Source organism: Cydia strobilella, chromosome 16 (genome assembly GCF_947568885.1).
Source record: "Cydia strobilella chromosome 16, ilCydStro3.1, whole genome shotgun sequence".
NCBI lineage: Eukaryota > Metazoa > Arthropoda > Insecta > Lepidoptera > Tortricidae > Cydia > Cydia strobilella.
Genome location: NC_086056.1, coordinates 2,848,150 through 2,869,264, shown reverse-complemented (window position 1 = coordinate 2,869,264; position 21,115 = coordinate 2,848,150). Strand labels below are relative to the sequence as shown.

Here is a 21,115-nt window from a genome sequence, read left to right as displayed (position 1 = left end):
ATATTAAGTAGTATTACTAATACTACTTAATATAAAACTAATGTAACCGTTTAACTCACGTGTTTTTTAGTCACTCGCGTGACATTTTTCGGAGAGCGTAGATTTTCATTTCAAAACACTAGCACTACTTATGCCTATACGAGGCGGGCGGTAAAATAAAACCGGTGCTCAGCACTGTTAGGGCTTGAAATGTTATTTAAAAAACCGAAAAAATATTTTTATTTAATATTTGTTCATGCATTAATATAGTATTTATTTAAGAATCTTTAAATTTTAGCATAATTTTAATAACAAAACTTCCGTGAGACACAGACATATTAAGCATATTAATAACGGGTCACTCACGTATTTTAAGTCGAAAAACGCTCGAAATACGTGAGTGACCCGTTATTAATAATATTATGTTTAGCATAATTTGTAATAGAACGTCTATTCTATAATTTATAGCTTTTTATCTTTGAAAATACTTTTCGTCTTCATCTCTTTAATAAATTAATTTAAATACTTGTATCAATAATAAAATATTTATAGTAAGATAACCATTCAATATCAATAATCTGTTTAAATTCTCATTCCATTGAGCCAACAATGTTTCAAAGTCAAAGTTATCTTCAAACGAATTTTGTTATTTCAGTTAATACCCGTGTAAGATTAAATTACCAAGAAATAATGATAGGTATGAAACGAGCTAAAAGCGAGTTTCATAAATACATCACACAATTATTTTAATGCCCAATTATAGAAATTATGTAGGTACGTGATCCTACCTTGACATTGGCTAAGTCACACTGAAAATAATAATTAGCCGAAATCATTGAGTCATTTAAAAATAAATGAACTTTAGTACTAAATAAATTTCGATAAACATCCTAAAACCGAGTTTGTTGCTACAAACTTACCTGTTGACCGGTGTAACACATAGTTCGCAAGTCCATTGGGACTTCACAAATCGTTGTGTAAGTAGTAACAAAAAATTTTTTTAATTATTTATCTCAGTACATAATATATTATTATACAGTATCAATGGAGACATATTACTCAAAAATTTAATTAAATCTAAGAAACAACTTTGGGAAAATCAAATTATTTTATTAAATATTTTGTGTTTTTTTAAGTAGTCACTACTATACATATATAAATTATAAACTGTAATAGATGTCATATATTAAAGAGAAAGTGACAAAACCCTCCAGTCGTGAAGGCCGGATTGATTATAGATAATAAATTATTATGGAATAATCTCAGAAAAATTGACCTAGTCCTACAGTAAGCTTTATATTTAAGGCTTGTATTATGCTTATAATTTACTCCACAACCATATATATATCGTTCGTTTCCTAACCGATCCGGCCTTCACCACTGGAGGGCTTGGTCACTTTTTCTTTAATATATAACATCTATTACAGTTTATAAATCTAACAAAGAAACTCAAAGAAAGTAAAAGGATTCACATGTAAAAGAGTCCAAAGGAAGCATCTGTTCAGAAACCCGTTCTGAATACCAGCTGCGGAACCCGAGTTTAATTCTTTTATTGTCACTGCAGGCAATAAGCTCAAGTCAGGAGCAAGTTGGCAAGTAAAATAAAGCCCCGGTTTCCATTTTGAAGTTGGTTAATGGGAATCTGTCGAGGGACTGCAGGGGTGACGAGATCACTGCTACTTTTGTTGTAAGATTCATTAATTTTATTAAGTCACACAACCTATAGCCACCGCTACAGAATCATAGTTACGCTCCGATTTTAAAACGACCTTCTGAATAACATAAAATTTGACATATATGGTACTAATTTCGTTGCTACAAATTGTAATACAAGAAATTAAAGCGAGTATTGCTACTCAATTGCATTCTACACAATTGTATACTAGAACAACCGATGGCATACCTCTGGCTCCCAGCTTTTATTGATATTTGTATACAAAACATTTTTTATACAAATATCAATAAAAGCGGGGTTTTTATGTTTATCCAGTCTTCTTAGCGACGGTAAAGTGCACGTGAATCCAGAACGAGACTGAAATATAACTCAACTCCTGACTTCTAAGGGGATGGAGCATTTTCCAAAGTTACGACGTACTTCCTTGCGAGTTTCCTTATGGTTTAGTAATGTCAAGAAAAATAGATTTAATTTAACGCTATTTTTGAATTATTTTTACACGAGGTTTTATATATTGATAAAGAAACACTTTTACATCTAATAAAATGCATGTTCGGTAACTTAAATCTCATATTCTTTACCTTGCGAGTAATACTAAAAACTTGATTGACCCTAGTACATAGGTAAATACTACTTAAAAATAATTATTGTGAATTGTATGGTGAAGCCGAATAGTCTCACATACTTCGTAAGTTATCAGAATCTGTTTATCAAGCCTTCTTAGCGACAGTAAAGTGCGCGTGTGAATCCAGAACGAGACTGAAATATAACTCAACTCCTGACTTCTAAGCGGAGCATTTTACAAAGTTACGACGTACTCCGTTGCGCGTTTCCTTATGCGTTAGTGAATATCAAGGAAAATAGATTTTACTTGACGCAATTTTTGCAAAGCTGCTAAGAAGCAGCAGGTACTGGGTTTGAATCGTGTGTTTTTCGCATTTGCTCCTGAGTTATGGATGTTTTCTTGTATTTAGGCATTTATCTATATCTGATATATTTATATCGTTGTGGAGTACATTATAAGCATAATACAAGCCTTAAATATAAAGCTTACTGTAGGACTAGGTCGATTTTTCTGAGATTATTCCATAATAATTTATTTCTATTTTTAGATTATTTTCTATAGTAAGTATAAGCTGGTTAGTTAAAACTCGTTAGAGATTTTTATCAATTTTATTGATTTTACCTATAATATCTAAGTACGTACAAAATTTCCCAGAATAGAAACAATTAATAATCTTCGTTTTTAAAAGGATAATTGTTATAACAAAACTTCCTTGAGACACAGACATACTAAATATATTAATAGCGGGTCACTCACGAGCGTTTTCGACTTAAAATACGTGAGTGACCCGTTATTAATATATTTAATAGGATAATTTTGCTTAAAAATAAACTAACAGCCAAGTAGTCCGATTCAGATTTAGCCATGCGTTACGGTTTTGATTTTATTCTGATACGACCTTGAAAATCTCTCACGCTGATTGGTGCACGCGAAATGAAGTGAGTCGTGCGTGAGATGCGAACCAATCACCGAGGTGATAGTTAAGGTCGTATCAAAACCAGTTCAAAACCTCAATAATCCTTAAATTACAATCAACCTCAAAAACACGATCAATAAAATTACATTTTAAGTTGGTCACATACACACTACACATTTAATTCAATGGCAGTTCCTCCTAAACTAGTACTATGTTCCGCTATCGAATTCCCCTATTACCGTTCTTCATCTAATTTCGAAGGAATTTTACTCTTTATTTTTCTTACGAGTATCCCTTCCGAATACCAATTTCTCGCAATTGTTGTTTTCATTCCATTCCCCCATTCTTACGAATCTTTTTTGAGGTTATTGTTGTACCTTGTGTTTTTTGGAAATGGTATTTTTGTATATTGAAAGTTGTTTTTTTCTTTGCCAGGTATTGTTGCTAAGGCCATTGATCTATGGGGAATTTTACGCATAGTGAATACTTTATTTGTGTCAACATTATCTTTATGTTTACTACAAGATCGCGAACTTTCTTTACGAGTATATTACTTAGTGGGTTTTATATAGCACACAGCAGTTGGTACCCTTAGTGTAAATTGCATTCGATAGCGTGATATGACGTACGCGTTTGCGTTAAGTGTCATTTTGTATGGGATTCTGAGTTTCCAAAACGTCCCGCTTGGCGCGCTGTTCAAAATCCCATACAAAAATAGACATAACGCTAACGCGAACGCTCGTCACGCTATCGAACGAAAATTACACAAAGGGATCTTTTAATTTAATTGAGAGTATTTTCGTTTCATTTATTTTCGTGTTATCAAACGGTTAAGGATATGTGATGTTCCATGCCTAAAAGGTACTGCTGCATGTGCAATTGTGCATAAGGACCCTATTCTAATGGAAAACCACATATGATCTGTCTGCTGTTAAGTGTCATTGGTTCAACCAGAAATAAAATTATTATCTGAATAGGCCTCCCGCTCAAAACGTACTAATGCTTATTAAATTTAGTAGGTACATAAGTTAATTATCATTAAAATTGCACAAAACGGCAACCACACAGAGCTGCGAATAAAAATATCCCGTTTCATTCCTCCACTAAAAACAGTAACAACTTTTAAGTTTAGAATTCCTTACTCAGCGTAAGTTTATTTCTCAATAACGTTGAATGTGGACTTTCCCAGCCAAAAGCTGACACTTAGTTTTCTGCTCACACCTCCTTGGCGTATTTTTCACTTACGCTCCAAAATAAGTGAGTGCCTGACGCGAGTATAGTTAACTTTGCTGTTAAACTTTTACAAATGTTGCCAACACTAGCGGGTACTTGTAGGGCTTAGGTAGGCCAGCTTGTGCACTTTATAGATAACCCCTCGGCGCTATAAAGATATAAAAGAGTGATATAATTATATCCCAGTGAGAGAAAGATCACTCACTCTTTTCTTTTACTGACACATTTCGCCCATCTCTACCCTCGGGCTCTTAAAATACTAACGTAGTTTCTTAGTTTATACTGCTCGCTCGCTGCTCTTTTAACTTTCAAGCACTAATTAACATAAACCAAAACGGCCTTTATATTCAGTATATAGTCTGCATCTTCTCAAATTATTTTTACGCCTAAGACCGTAATCTGTTAAACAAAATCCATTGTTCCGTTGTGCGAGCGCGTGGGAATTGTGTGTGAGCGTGTGGCACGCGGCACACTATGGCCACGCGCTCAGGCACAATGCCCACGCGCTCGCAGAAAGGAACAATGGCTTTTGTTAAACAGATTACGGTCTTAGGCGTAAAAATCATTTGAGAAGAATCAAACTATCATTCGCAATCATACGTGGCAAAATGGGAGCAAGCTGTGGGTTGGGCCGGTTGCGCGTAATACTCGTATTAAAAATAATTGAAGAAATATGTTTCTACCGTATTTATATTACTTAATTTATATTTTTGAATAAATAAATTTTCTAAACTTCCATTCCTCGATAAATTAATGTGCTAAACTTCCAAAAAAATTCATCGACTGCATATAAAAATTAACTGTCATGTCATTTGACGCGAGAGGTATAAATACCAAATACAAAATATTAAGTGAACAGGCGGTCCTCCCCGCGCCCGAACCTCGCAGTCGCAGTGCGGTATGAAATGCCACTTCCATGCGGTTACATTAGCATTCAGTTTTTTGCCGTCGTATACTTTTTACTTAAATTTGCTTAAATGTGAGTCCACACCAGCATCATTATTCGGGCGTTTCAACCGCCTCACTTTAGTGTACACATTTTTAAAAAGTTTTCTGCATATTTTCGTGGTATTTGCTAGAAATATTGTAGTGCTATATGGCCCATCATAAACTTCTTCAAAACATCAACAGGAACTACTGTTTCTGTGTAGAATGATGATGATGACTCTTCGGATCTCAAACTGTCTCCATATCAAGATGTAATTTGAGATTTGAGTAACGGGGAAGGACATTGGAGAATTTATGTCATGTAAATTACATTTTTCATAGGCGAATTCCTGCTCGCGTCTTTAAGCTACTGTTCAATATTACAAATTACATTGTAAGTTGTAACACAGACCTGACGAAACTCGAAAGCACCGTATAACACTTTAAATTCTCGCACAATACTAATAATAGTCTTTATTGCACACCTCATTACAGAAAATAATACACATAATACAGAAAATAAAAGGTTAAGGGGCCCACTGACTATCAGTCCGCCGGACGATATCGGCCTGTCAGCTAGAACAAAAATTTGACAGTTCCGAACAACTGATGGGCCGATATCGTCCGGCGGACTGATAGTCAGTGGGCTCCTTTAAACAACAGGTGGTATTATGGCTAAAATGCGATCTCTTCCAGACATAAATAAATAAATAGGAACGTACGATGACATCAGAATACTCGTAATTACAAATCTTCTTTATTGCACAACATCAGAATAAATGATAAGTATTTGAATCATGTTATTTAGTTATCGTGCGTCTCGCCCGCGCCAATACAAATGTAAGTACGAGCGAAATGTACGATAACTATCATTCTAATATCAGTGTACGTTTGAATTACGCTGTTAGTCATTTTAAAACTTTAAATCACTAAATATGCATGCGATCGTATCTTGGTCCTCACTCCTCAGTGTGGACGCACCTTAGAACGACTGTTGACTGCAAACTGGCCGTTGTTGATACGAGTTTAACTAAAACAAGTGTGTTCTTTTGTGTGAACCATCCGATATAAATGAATTCGGTATTTTTGTATGCCAAATGATAATTTGACCAAATAAATTAAATGCGAAGTGTAAATTTGCTAAAGATTCATTTGGGAAATGAATCTACTGCGATAAGTTAGTAAAATTTGGCTAAAGGTATTTGGCCTAAACGGAAGTACATCCTGCAACGTAGTTATTAGTAGGTGTTCGAGATATTTATGTAATATCTATTTTCATATAACTAACAAAGTAACGTAATTTTTCTTTTTTTCCGTTTACTTATTATTTATTTGTTTAATCTTTATTGCACAATACCAAAAGGCATTCTCTATAAGAACAGTCAACCATAAGGCGAAGTAGAGAGATTGCCGCCGGTGCTACGTTTTCATAGATATCTGTACTATACCCATACAATTTATGTATTTTCAGTTGTCCTACCCTATGAAAAATTTAATAAATGACACAATAAACAGTAATAGTTTACTCAACAAATTATCAGAGCTTAATTATTTAACCCAATAGTGTACACGTATTGAAAACGTACGATATATATAGCAAACGACAAAACTATTTTAACCCCGTACCAATTTCATGGAAAATTCACGCAATTAACAAACAGTATCAACTCTTGTCCCATAAAGGCTACAATGAACACGGAAAATTCACTAAACCGATGTTTTGTGACTCATTACACATGGAAATGTCCAAAAACCATTTGCCAACGTTAAAACGGACTTTAACGACGTAGTATCAGGGCACAAAGTTGTCTATAAAGACCAATGTACCGGTTTATGGGAGACAGTCTACCATAAAATCTGGATGCCACTTGGTTGGCTTTTGACAATCGGCCATTTGTATTCAGGTGGTTATTTGAAAATAAACCTTATTTGTGGAGAATTAAGATTGAATTTTGAAGTTTAATAGAAGATTAGATAACCTCTTTTAGTGAGTTCGTCACTTGGCTTTTAATACGCGGATTTGCGAAGTTTCGTAGCTTCGCGGAGGCGGGTTTAGAATGAAAAGGTTTTGTTTTATAGTTTTTCGATAACGCTTGCTCTTCAACCGGCAGATGTACCTCCTACTAGATTTCGTAACATTCAAAATCAATATACAAAAATAACTGTCGTGGAGAATTTAATGAAGAGTATATTGTATATTAACAGTTCTGTTGTAACTTCAACCCAAACAAAAAACTGCTAATCAGGGCACAAAAGTCGTGGAAGCTGTGAAAAATACGACGGCAAGGTTTTTTCCATTTCTATTTTTATACCTACAGGCATGCAATGTTTCATGTTTTCTTGCGGATGGGACTATAAAATTAATTAAGTAGTGAAGCCGTATAAAATAAATAATTAACAGATCTTTAGAAGTAGTATCGGCGCGGCAACGCCGCCAGCGTTCTGGGCACCCTACCGGACGGCACAGACCTGGGGTCAATTTTTTATTTATAGGACTTTTTAGGTAGTTTTAGTTTAGTTTATTTAGTTCGTAGTTTAATTTATTTTTGTTAGTTTTAATTTGTTTTTAGCTTTATAGGTTAATTTTAATAAATATTGTCAAATAAAAAAAAAATTGAAATTAAATGAAAATTAGATATGTTAAAAAAAAACAGATCTTTCATTAACCACGACGCATGCGTAAAGTTTCACACACCCACACATAATTACCACGCCACACAAGTCGTCACACGTTGTCATATTTGGGGCATTTATTTGTGTGATGATTACGGATATTTTGTAGTGTAATGTTTTTCTTGGATTACTTCTCTGTAACTCCTCTCTCCTCTGTTTTGGTCAATTAGTGTTACGAATACGAGTGGTCGAACCTTTTAAATTGCATTCTCTGGCTCCAATTAAATTACTATTTTCTTGATCTGCATCTGAAATCCACAGGATAACGTTACGGAGATGCTCAAATCTCTCGCGAACTTTCCTGTTGCGCGGGAATACTGAAACCTCTGCCTAGCTTACTATATTTCACAATTCCTGAAACCTGTCTGAGTAGAATGTGGCTCTAAGCTATCCTAAAACTTACCCTTATGCTTTCCTATTTGATTTGTGAATTTTTACTGATTTCACAATTGCTAATTATCCAAATTTTCATTTTGTTATGTTTTGACAAGTTTATTGTAGTTGACTGACATATCCGTCAAATTGTTTATACTAATTCTTACCAGGAAGTTTAGGTAATATTGTGTCGGAATAGGTTATTCTAAATTATTTGCTATTTATTGCTGGTTTGTACTAATTTTCAATTATCAAATTGTAATTCTATAATTCTTTAGATCTAGCTATAAAAGCGGCCCAGCGGCCATCTGCAAGGCAGTTTGCTACCAGTTTCCAAAATGGGCCGAATTCCCCCCCCCCTCCCCCTCTCTCGCCAGGAGAGGGGAAAGGAGGCGGCGAGTCTCACAAACGCATTCCCACTCCGTCAAAGCAAAGGATTCTCAGAAGGCTATAGCTTTGAACAATGAACATTTTGCAAGCTAGGATGAATTTTGAACGTTAGTCAATTAAAATGCTCCGTCTAGTGATAAGTGGTGATCACTGTTTTCTTTGAAGTAGAGATAAAGTGTTCCAATCTTTATAATATCGGGTTTTCTTGTAGATTCTAATTTAAGTTTTAAATCTAGACAATGTGCGGGTTCAAAATGTTAATCAGATAACCAAAATTCAAAATAAAGTTAAGAAATCATCACAAAATCCCATCTTTAAATAAGGAAAATGAAAAATTTATTATAGTTGGTCAAGCAAGTCTTGTCAGTAGAAAAAGGCGGCAAATTCAAAAAATGTAGGTTGAATTCCCGCCTTTTTCTACTGACAAGTTTTGCTTGATCAACTATACCACCTTAAACGGAATTCGAACTGTCTACTTCACTAGCAAAATCTACCACCAATCTAATTCTAATTTCGTTGGCAGACGACTGCTTAGTACGATACACATTATTTCTTTAAATCTTCAGAAAAATCCCAGAGCTTCTCCATTCGCAGCATGTTCAAGAAATCCCAAATAACACCCTAAGGTTTTAAAAATAACGTCATTCCGCTGCTGTTTAGCATAGCTCATCTCTTTAAAAGTAATAGTCTTATGTACGTGCGATCGTTCTAAAATAAGTATACCGTTTTCGCCTTATGTCAAGTAAGTAAGGTAGAAAATTGTATACTTTGAACCTTCGTGTAGCACGTCGCTTACGCCGTTTTTCGCGAATCTAGCGTGGCTCTGATTCGCGTCCCTCGCGGCCCATCGCGACTCGGTGTATAAAGCGTTGAAACACTTATACGGAAATTTGCATTTGAACATGCCTGGAATGGGGAAGCCGGAGTTATGTCTGCGAGGGCCTTGTAGCCGTTTGCAGAAAGCCACTAGGACTTGAATCTCTATCGTCGTCCATACCTTTAATAGGTAAGGATAAGGCATCGTTAACAGGACGTTTAAAACAAAGCCTTCAATTTGTATTTTGAATCTTTTTTCTGACAAATCAAAACTGCATGTTGTGTTAGTAGGTCTAGTGTTTGTGGGTGGCTTGAGGATAAAATTATTTCTAAGGTCTAAATAATGACGTCCCGTCTTTGTCACACGCTATACCCTCCCTGAGAATCTTGATAAGCGTAGCTTGCGGCTCGCAACTCCCGCTCTTGCAAAACCCTCACAGAAACGGACTATTATAAAAAAACCGGCCAAGTGCGAGTCGGACTCGCGCACGAAGGGTTCCGTACCATTACGGAAAAAACAGCAAAAAAATCACGTTTGTTGTATGGGAGCTCCATTTAAATATTTATATTATTCTGTTTTTAGTATTTGTTGTTATAGCGGCAACAGAAATACATCATCTGTGAAAATTTCAACTTTCTGGCTATCACGGTTCATGAAATACAGCCTGGTGACAGACAGACAGACGGACAGACGGACGGACAGACGGACAGCGGAGTCTTAGGAATAGGGTCCCGTTTTTACCCTTTGGGTACGGAACCCTAAAAAGTAGGTTAAGTTCGGTTAGAACTTCGACCTTCACAGAAGTAAACTGCTATTAGAAAAGTGGGTTAGGTTAGGTTAGAACTTCGACCTTCATAGAAGTGGATTGCTATTAGAAAATTGGGTTAGGTTAATAGAACTTCTACCTTCACATAATAGTAGGTCGTAGGTTATAGTTCTTATATGATGTCTTTTACCTTTTGTACCTACTAGGTTTTCAAGCTTAGTCCTTTAACCTTGTGGATGTCAAAAACGCTAATAGTTATTGGAAGTGTTATAGCGTCAGTGTAGTTACTTATTAAAACTTATTTACAAACAATCCTTGCAGCCCATACATCAATTTGGTAATATAATTATAAATACACTGATTTAAATTCCAACGAAGATTAATCATTACATTAATAGCATAAACATCTTAGCAGGAATATATCATTTTATAAATATATATCTAATAGAGCCTTTTGAGTTATTCACTACTCTACATTATGGAGTAAAATATGTACTGAACGTTGCATGTAATGTTGACGTACTTGTTTATTCAACTTAGGTAATTAAACTCACTTGAGGGTGAAATTCGAAGTAGCCATGCGGCATGTGTGTGTTGAGTTCTAACTCATACTTAATTTATAAATACCTATACAGTAATTTTAAGATACATTTGCATCAGTATCTCTGTTTCTAGTTTTTTAAGGTACGGTTTTTTTCCATTGCCAAAGTATTCAGTACATGGCTTTCGCCCAAAAGCCTAGTATGTTTTAGATATCTCAATAGTCCTTACACCCTGGCGGGTACTAGCTCTGCGTGTGTTGCATGACATGGACAAGGGCAGCATACGCTCGATATATCTCTTACATTTCATTTAGATTTGTGTTGGCTTCGGCTCAGCGCACCCCTCCAGATAGTCCGGAGCACCATTGTTCCGTGAGCTGGAAAGATATATTTTCTACACTTACCATTATTTAGATTGGCGTACGCTACCCCGAAGGCCGCCAGAGCCAGCACCCGCAGCGCCGGCAGCATGATGGCCACCATCACATCACTGATCACATCACTCACTACACAGACACAGTCCGACACATCGGATCATACGAACATTTTCAAACGCGCTGTTTATTTTGAATTCCCTTTGCTCTCATCTGAAACAATAAAAAAGTGGAATTAGTTTGAGAATTTTCAAATGGAATAGTGTGGGATCTCGGGCCGACAGGTAGTTTAGTGAGATATGAAGCTAATTGGGCTTGGTTCTCAAGTAATTCTTTAATAGCTCAGTAGACCTGGAGGAGAGAATTATGGCAATGCGATTGGGACAAAAAATATGATAAGAAGAGGTACCTACCTATATACGAAATATAAAACAAATTATGTATTTACAACTAGTGTCATTACTCAAAGTTACCTCTGTTTGCTGATGTACAAACATTAACTTTTTTAATTTGCATTTCAAGGGTTAATATCTTGCAGGTTCCATATTGGCGGCGGGATCTTATACCAACATTTAGTTGCTGCATATAGGAAAATACCACGGAATTCTGATGAAGCGTGTCGGGGTGTCAGTAGCTGTATAATATTGCACACTGCCAGCGTTCACGCGTCCTATTGATCGTCAGCTTATCGCAAGGATATTTGTGGCTTCATCTCTTCAGAAAATCATTTCGCTACATTCCGGAAATCCCATGGTATTGGCTACGAAGTTCGTAGTACGAACGTAATAAATACTACAGTAAAGTAGCAGTGAATGAGTCAATGAGATTTTACAAAGAATGGATTCTTCATTCCAGCTTTTAAGTATTGTCGACAATAAATTCAACGGATAAATAACATTATACAATTTCAAAGAAAATGATAGCTTCCTATGTAACGTTAATATTTGTTGAGGAAGTAAGTGTGAAATGTCTTCCTCTCTCAATGTTGACATTTCCCGGAGAATTGTTCACTTTTGGACGCTATCGCACCGATAAAATAGAAAAGAAATATTTTATTGATATTATTATGGAAAAAATGGAGTTTTCCGTCATGTTTTATCGCAAGTTTCAACACTGAAAAAATATTTAAGGTCTGAAGTTTGCTATATGAACAGTTACTTTAGAAATGTAGGCTGCCTTGCCACTTTGAACTTACGGCTCAATCTACTCAAAGCATTCAGTCATTACCTCTTGTCGCGTTTATTTATAAGTACGACAATGTACCTTATATGGATGTTGTGAAGAACGAAATTGCATATTTTTAAAAACTCTTTGTATGATATGTTACCTTCAAATATTCCTCGACCTATTAATTTCTATTCACTTCTCACTCTAATGGACTAGCCCCTAACTTTGTATGTTCAGGAACACAATATAAAACTATAATTCTTACTGCTCGTCTTACTATAACTATTTTTCTATCTATTTCTATATTTAATTTCTACGTTCATTCGTTAATTCTTTTAAAATGATGGCTTCAGTCCAGTGGGACCATTTCGCCAGTATCAAGATCTTAGGAGCTTAAAATACTACTAAAATTATACGGTTAGTACAAGACAATTCCGAACTTACTGACGGCTTAGAACCTCTTAGTCTTCGGAGAGACGTTGGCTCTCTTTGCATGTTCTACCGTCTGTACAATGGGGAATGTTCCGAAGAACTTTTTGATCTGGTGCCATCGTCTCGTTTCTATCACCGCACCTCCCGCCAAAGGAGCAAAGCTCATCCTCACTTCTTAGACACATGGCACACCATGAATAAGCGGGCATCCCGCTCGTTTCTTCCCAGAACGTGCAGAATGTGGAATGAGTTGCCTCCTGAGGTATTTCCTTTGTGCTACGACATGGGATTCTTCAAGAAGCGGGTATTTAGGGTTCTCAAGGGTCGGCAATGCTTAAGTGGCTCCTGTGATGTTCCTTACGTCCATGGGCGACGATGACTGCTTCCCATCAGGCGGCTCGTCTGCTCGTTTGCTGAATATCACATAAAAAAAAAAAAGTGTACGGTGATTTTATTAGCTCTCGTAAAGCGATAGCGACTTTACAAGAAGCACGTGGGCTACCGGCCGTAGACTCCAAAATGTTGGTTAAACGCGCTTCAAGATTAATTCCAATTTCTACGTTGTTTCTTTCATTTCATCCGATATGTTGCTTGCTAACAATCTGTCATCCGCCTTCCGCTCTTTTTTACTAATGTTAGTACTATGTCAATTGTGTCATGTCAGTCATGTGTTTGTCTGTGATGTTCATAATATTTGTTTGTTGTAGTTCCCAGCTTATCCTTCCACAATATCAAAATTTAACCGAACATTCTCGTCTCACAAGTCACGTCTCTTGCTAAACTTAGCGAGGAGTAAAAGCCATGAAAAGAAAAAAAAAACCAGAAACGTCACTTTTGACACTGGCAGATCATAATATATCTATAATAAATTACAGATCAAACCTGTACACACAGAATACGAGAATACGTCTCAAGATCAAACACGAATCATAAATGTCAACGCTAATAAAATAACCTATAAAAGTGGGAGTGATACCCTAAAAAAACATTTAATAGTCCCAATAATTCACTAGAGCACTAAAGCCCACACCTTTCAGACCTGGTTGTTAACGACTATAATTTATTGACTATTAACGCTGAACTCTGTAATGATTCATTAAGTGCTCGGTTATGAAATACTATTACCAAGCGAGACAGATATATTTTTCTCACTTTTCGCTATTTCTTACTAGGACTTACAGATTCCGAGATATAAGCGACTTTCTGTATAAACCAAAAAAAAAACAATAAATCAATCAATTACAAAAAATGGACTGTGAACTGGGTGTTGAGTTGTTGTCGCACATGTCACAGTTACAAATAAAATAAGTTAAAAATTGATATATATTTGCTGCATGTAAATTTAGTTTCGTTTAATTCATTAAATTCGTTTTCAATGTACCAGACGGGCTGAAAGGCACGAGATCTGTGAATTTGTAAAAGACAAACACTTATCTATTAACCAGAAGCATTATATTGGAAAAACAAAGCAGTATAACTCGATAGCGTTACATTGCCGGTCTGCTCCGACTTCAAGTACCTCGGTTCGCTCGTACAGTGCGATGGCGATATTGACCGTGACGTGAAAAACCGGATTAGCACAGGATGGATGAAATGGCGACAGGTTACGGGAACCATTTGCGACGCCCGTATGCCCCTTCATATATGGATCAGAGTGTTGGGCCCTAAAGGTGACGGATGAAAAGAGATTGCATGTAGCGGAGATGAAAATGTTAAGGTGGATGTGTGGCGTGACGAGAATGGATAGGATAAGGAATGAGTATATAAGAGGAAGCCTGAAAGTTGCACCCATAACAGAAAAAGTAAGGGCAAATCGCCTAGCATGGTACGGGCATGTGATGCGGAGGGATGAAAGTCATGTGACGAGAAAGGTATTAAGAATGAATGTGGAGGGAAGTACGAGGAGAGGAAAACCGAGGAAAAGGTGGATGGACTGTGTGAAATATGATATGAAACTAACGCAAGTGAATGATGAGATGACGGGTGACAGAGATGTATGGAAGAAAAAGACATGCTGCGCCGACCCCAAGTGAATGGGACAAGGGCAAGCGAATGATGATGAATTTATAATATATAGGTATAGTAGTGTGACTACTTAAAACACAAATCAAAAATATTTAATAAAATAATATGATTTGTTTAAAAAAAAGTTGTTCATATTATGTATTTAGATCAATTGACATGATTTTGACAAAGGCCTATCGTGTAACGTTAGCTGGTAAAATAACAACATAAAATATGAAATACGTAAACTGATCCCATACGAGTACCTACCTAATTAGGCTAAAAACAATCTCCTTGAAGCGGAAAATTTGAGGAGTAACTCAATAAGAAGCTAAAATCAAGGAAAATACTACTGTGTAATGTATCTAACATAAATGTCTACTAAGCTGTTGTATTTATAAACGTCTTTAACCAAAAACCTCACTTTTGACTCTGACAGATCGGTATCATACCAATCAAAATCAAAATAATCACCACTTCCGTTCAGTGGGTGAATATTGGAGGGACACGATTTTGTACAGACATTCGGCCGATTCGAACTTCGAACTTTAAGATACGTCAAAAATTTGCTAAAGATACGACATAGACCGGATATGCCAGTGTCGATATCGTATCTTTAGCTAATTTTTGACGTATCTTAATGTTCGAATCAGGCCGATTGTCCGTCTTATTGCTTTGTGAATATTTAAAATTATTTCTACGTATGTCCAGATTTATGAAGCTTTATAATTTGCGTGGGCACTAGTTTTGACTCAAACATCTACCATCTTAAGATTACAAGTGCTCTCAAGTTTTGTTGAATCATATTGCAGTCACAAACATAAATACACATATACATATACGAATATAACTGTATAACTAAGACGATAAGAAAGAGTAACTTTGCGCCGAAGAAAGTACAATTTCAGTTTAACTGCGTAAATCAAGAAAGTTTATATGTCCCTGACAGTTCCAACAGTATTTCTTCGACATGCTTCTTCGTGCTACATTCGAACATTTTCAAAGCAAGGGATTTTAAGGCAATGGACAGAATGGTACTTTTCATATAATTTAGGACCTTAAACATTGAAAAAAATTGTGTTTCACTCGGTGGCCAAATTTGTTTAACCCTCGTGCCTTGATACCCGAGATAGCAAAATATTCGTGAATTCGATAAGTGGAATCTTGAGTGTTACGAGGGCAATATTAGCACCAGTGGTTAAACAACAACTTTGCCCCTTTGTAAAACAAATAACTATTACGAAACAATTAATTCCTAGAATGTAAACGTCGAAATTCAAACCAATAAGCTGTCCTATCCTATCCAACCAGTTAAACGCCGATAACAACGTCACATCCAACCAACTAGTAGGTAAGTGAAATGCGTCACAATTTGCCAAGTCACCAGTTGCCAACGAAAATACGAAACCCAAGATAACGTTTGGCAAATTTCGAAATTGGAACTCGAGCACGAACCGCCGTTCATACAACACCGCGGCACCCAACACGTTCGAAAATTGAAATTTGGAAATTCCCGTCCGTTGGCTGTTTGATACCGGAATTATGCGAATTGATTCTGAAACGTTCGGGAACATATGGGTTTAAAAATATCTTTGAAGTGTAATCTCGAAATGAAATTTTTCGAAGAAATTCATACGTCGTTTCCACTTAGTTCTATGTTGGTAGAAATATTTCCTGACCGCTATGAAGCTATTATTTTTTTTAAATCCCAGCGTAAACCTATGGCTGTTATTACGACGTACAAGTTAAATATTTATCTATACTAGCGTAAGCTAAATTTATGGAACAATATGTTTAGATATGTTTCAAAGGCTTGAAAGTTTTTTTAAGATTGGTAAATAAAAGTATTTAATGAAATTTATATCGTTCAGGAATCTGAGTAAAAAATAACCTAAAATCCTTAAAAAACATGAACTTGTCGTGCCAAAATATGATCATTGTTATGTAGTAAAACCGTTCTGTTTCCGAAATTATCCCGTTTTTAAGTAACTCCAGTCCACATTACCAATTTACAGGCGCTTTTTGCTTTTAAGCGGAAAATCCACGTTATTAGCTACGAACGTAGCACGTAGCTTGCACTAGCACTATATACTTATAGTTGAAAGGCATCGTTTGGACTCCTTGAATTTTTTAAAGTACACGTGACCATCACAACGCGATTCTTCTTCTGCCTACCTTATCCCTTTGGGGTCGGCTCTCCTAATCGTCCTTAGGTTACTAATCTGGGTCATCTTTGGGTCTGTTATTATTCGTTAGGTATATCCATGTGAGGTCTTCCGCGCTTTTTTGGACCCAGATTGGCATTAAGCACTTTTGTCATGTTGGTCTTTCGATTGCATCATGCACGACGCGATACTTACTAATATTATTTGTCATAAATCAAGACACTGACTATTCAAATTGCGTCCAAAATTGTTCAGATCCATCGTCAAAATTGTATTGCTTCGCATGCTCCATAGCTAACACTTTTTATCCGGCCCAATTTCGGACGCCAAACTAGGTCAAAGCAACCTTGTGCAACAAATTTAAACTGAGAAATCCCTTTTTTAAAGCGCGAAATTTTTCGGCACACACTGGGCATGAAATGTAACTTGACTTTCCTGCGATTTTTATCAAATCATGAGTACTTTGCTAGGTTTTTCTGTGCTGAACTTTCTGGTCGCCATTCGAACACATTTCAGTCCCAAAACTTTTTCTTCCTCATTGCTGAAGATCGCGACCACATGTAAATTTGCTCCATTTTGTGCGTGCACGGTGCAAACTGCCGCCAGCCGACTTCTTCATAGCGTTCAACCATCTCATGTTACCTGCCCCACCCCGAGAACATGCGGTCTCCATCGCATATTATGTTCGAAGAATCTAAGGGTTTGCTCTCATGGCATGTCATGGGCATGCCCTGTGTCAGCCCCAAAAGGCAACATTTCGATACGTACATAGCAATATCATGCGTCGCTTGCTACTCAAAACTGACAACTCTGTGAACCTCTTAATCTTTAGTTATCTTGTAGTTCTCGTTTCTAATCTGATTTAGCAAGAAAACGAGCATAGCCAGCTGCTTTGTTTATTAAGTAACTTTAACATTAGTATTAACACAAAATGAATGGGGACCGACCGAGGTCTCTGTTCCATATCTGGGTCAATAAAATTGTTGTATGAGTAATATGAGTTAGCGTTTTGCTTCTTTCCTGTGGATGTTATACAACAAATGATATAACAATACTGGACCATGTCTAATTTATCTAACTGGGCATGTCTAATTAAGCTACTTCTTAAAAGCTTTATGATGAAAGCCAAAATAAAAGCCAGGTCGTTAACTGTTATACTATCGAGAGGAAAGCCCGTTTTGACAACGTTATGGACTCAATTGTTCAAAAGGCATAAAAAACTGATATAACCATCTGGACCACTAAAACAACAACATTGTACCTATAAATACCCAGTCCAATAAGCTGGAACGTGCAGTCCAGACCGAAAACGAAGGCGCAGCTAAACTTTCAAAATTGGAATCACTCGATTCTAAAACAGTAACTATTTTTTCCAGTCTACTTTTGATTGTTTTAAAATGAACCTTATTCTGATAGTTGTAAAGTTCGTTTTGAAACAGCACAGTTGAAAGATACGATATTGTGTGTTTACGCCGCATGTTGGCTACAAGGGCTTTTATTAATCCGCTTGTTGGATTGTTTTGCGGTATGTATGATTTCTAGTCGTTATTTTGTTACTTAGCTATTGATTTTTACTACCAGTAAGTACTCGAAACATTGTCAGTATCCTTATACTATCCTGTCGAAGCTTCGTACAGTGCTTTTTATGTATGATGAACATGAATATTCGGGTGAACCGCTGTTTAATACAAAATTTCCATTTTGATTGATCTAAAGACGTTAGATATTCCTTCTGTCATTATTTGAACCCAAATGCCCTCGCGCGTTGCAAAATTTACGCGCGAGGGCGCAAATTTTGCGAAGTGAAATTAATGAAACGGAAATAATTCTTTAAAAAAATAAAACGGTGAAAATCAAGATGGCCGTCTTTGAAGTGGAGGGTAAATTAGTTCCACCGACCGTTGGGTTCGCCGTATTAATTTTAGGTAAGTAACTCTGATAATTATCAATTTATATTTAGAAACAGGTAACGCTTCTTAAAATTTCCTACCGGGAAAGGTGTATGCCCGTTCTTGCCCATTTATAAAAATACAGAGATTCCACAAGTTAAATTTTAAATATGCGTCAAAACGCAATAAAAAATAGTTTATAATTAGTACATTTTATAAAACAGTGCGGTTTTCAATACTGAATACACGAGCAGCTTACCAATTATTTTGCCATTCGAAAATGCGGCATGTTGGTAACCCAATTTTCGGTATCGGTCTCAACATTCGATACTATTATTTCGGTATTGATGCAAATTTACGTGACCACGTGTATGTTAATACGGCCTTCGAAAAATTTGGTATGAATTCGATTAAACCAGCATTTCAATTAAATTCATATTGAGCTCGATTAGTCAAACATTTCAATTTATATAAAAAAAAGTGTGTGCGTGTGTAATCTTTACGCGCGATTGAAGTAAAACTTCTTTGACGATGACGTTTATCGCTATGTTGGCACGTTGACGTGTGTCCTAGTGTGTCACTACTGAGCGTTACTTCCGTCAGAAAAAAAAAACTGAGTTACCCTCTAGTCGGGCCTAAACAAGTTTTACTTTATTATTTTGAAATAATAGTATATGGATGTTGAAATATGGACTCTATTTTATTTACCCTAAAAACGGATGCAACTGAGCGCTCGCTTCGCTTTTACTATAGTTTGTCAAAAGACTGTCTCATTTCAAACATAGACAGAGATAATCATACGACGACCGGTCTGGCCTAGTGGGTTAGTGACCCTGCCTGTGAAGCCGATGGTCCAGCTGGGTTCGAATCCCGGTAAGGGCATTTATTTGTGTGATGAGCACAGATATTTGTTCCTGAGTCATGGGTGTTTTCTTTGTATTTAAGCATTTATATATTATATATATCGTTGTCTGAGTGCCCATAACACAAGCCTCCTTGGGTTTACTGTGAGACTTAGTCAATCTGTGTAAGAATGTCCTATAATATTTATTTATTTATCATTTATACTATCTTTCTCTCACATTAGTACCTACTAGCACCCGAAAGAAAAGGATGAGTATAGCTTTTTTCGTTCTTATTTACTGAAAATTTGGTTTGACCAACTATAATGTAGTTGTCGGTCATTGATAATGATAGTACTCGATTAAATAAAATATTTTGTGGCTTGGACAATTATTTCAGTAATAAAAATTAAAATAATTATTTACTCGGCATAAAATGGCACGGTTAAATTTTGATAATTATGAGACGGTAAGGTCAATAGAAAAAACCGGCCAAGTGCGAGTCGGACTCGCGCACGAAGGGTTCCGTACTGTTACGGAAAAAAACAGCAAAAAAAATCACGTTTGTTGTATGAGAGGCCCATTAAAATATTTATATTATTCTGTATTTAGTATTTGTTGTTATAGCGGCAACAGAAATACATCATCTGTGAAAATTTCAACTGTCTAGCTATCACGGTTCATGAGATACAGCCTGGTGACAGACAGACAGACAGACAGACAGACGGACAGACGGACAGCAGAGTCTTAGTAATAGGGTCCCGTTTTTACCCTTTGGGTACGGAACCCTAAAAACGGGTGTCGATTGGATGCGTAACGGCCCGGCCACGACGGCGGCGGCAGCGGCGAGCGGCGGCTATAGGTCGGAGCGAGACACAGCGATCGGACCTTTCGTTCCCACCTATGGCCGCCGGTCGCCGCTGCCGCCGCCGCGCGCTGTCGTGGCCGGGCCGTAAGGCTCGTGACAGAGCACTGTGGGAGAGCTTGGGGGAGGCCTATGCCACGGAGGCGACTACTATTACCTAAATAAACTTTGTTAACTGATTAAATTATTATTATGTAAATTTAGTAGTATTAGTAGTAATCACTTTATTGTACACAACACAGGTTTACAAAAATAAATTATAGTAATGGAAGTACAAAGGCGAACTGTAATAGTAGAAATAAAGGCTATTTTTATTTTTTAAGGTCAATAGGGGTAAGTGTGGCTGGCCTTCACATTTGGACCTGTTTACACATTGATGAGTGTTTAATTAAAAAAAAAAACTCGTCTGACAACCCGTATGCGGTATGACATAACAAAAAAAAATTACGTATACTATATGTCTAAATTAACATATTACTGCCTGCAACATAATTATGCGACGCACGGAATTGCATAAAT

General features: G+C 36.5%; 1 protein-coding gene across 1 annotated transcript in view; it reads right to left on the bottom strand.

Moving 5' to 3' along the window:
* The window catches only part of LOC134748340 (neural cell adhesion molecule 2-like), a 413,385-nt gene that overhangs the window by 285,204 nt on the left and 107,066 nt on the right, over nt 1-21,115 (bottom strand). Inside the window, exon 2 of the mRNA XM_063683110.1 lies at nt 11,263-11,445. Within this exon, the coding sequence (XP_063539180.1) occupies nt 11,263-11,341 (79 nt within the window). The 5' untranslated portion in view covers nt 11,342-11,445. The remainder of the gene's footprint in view (nt 1-11,262; nt 11,446-21,115) is intronic.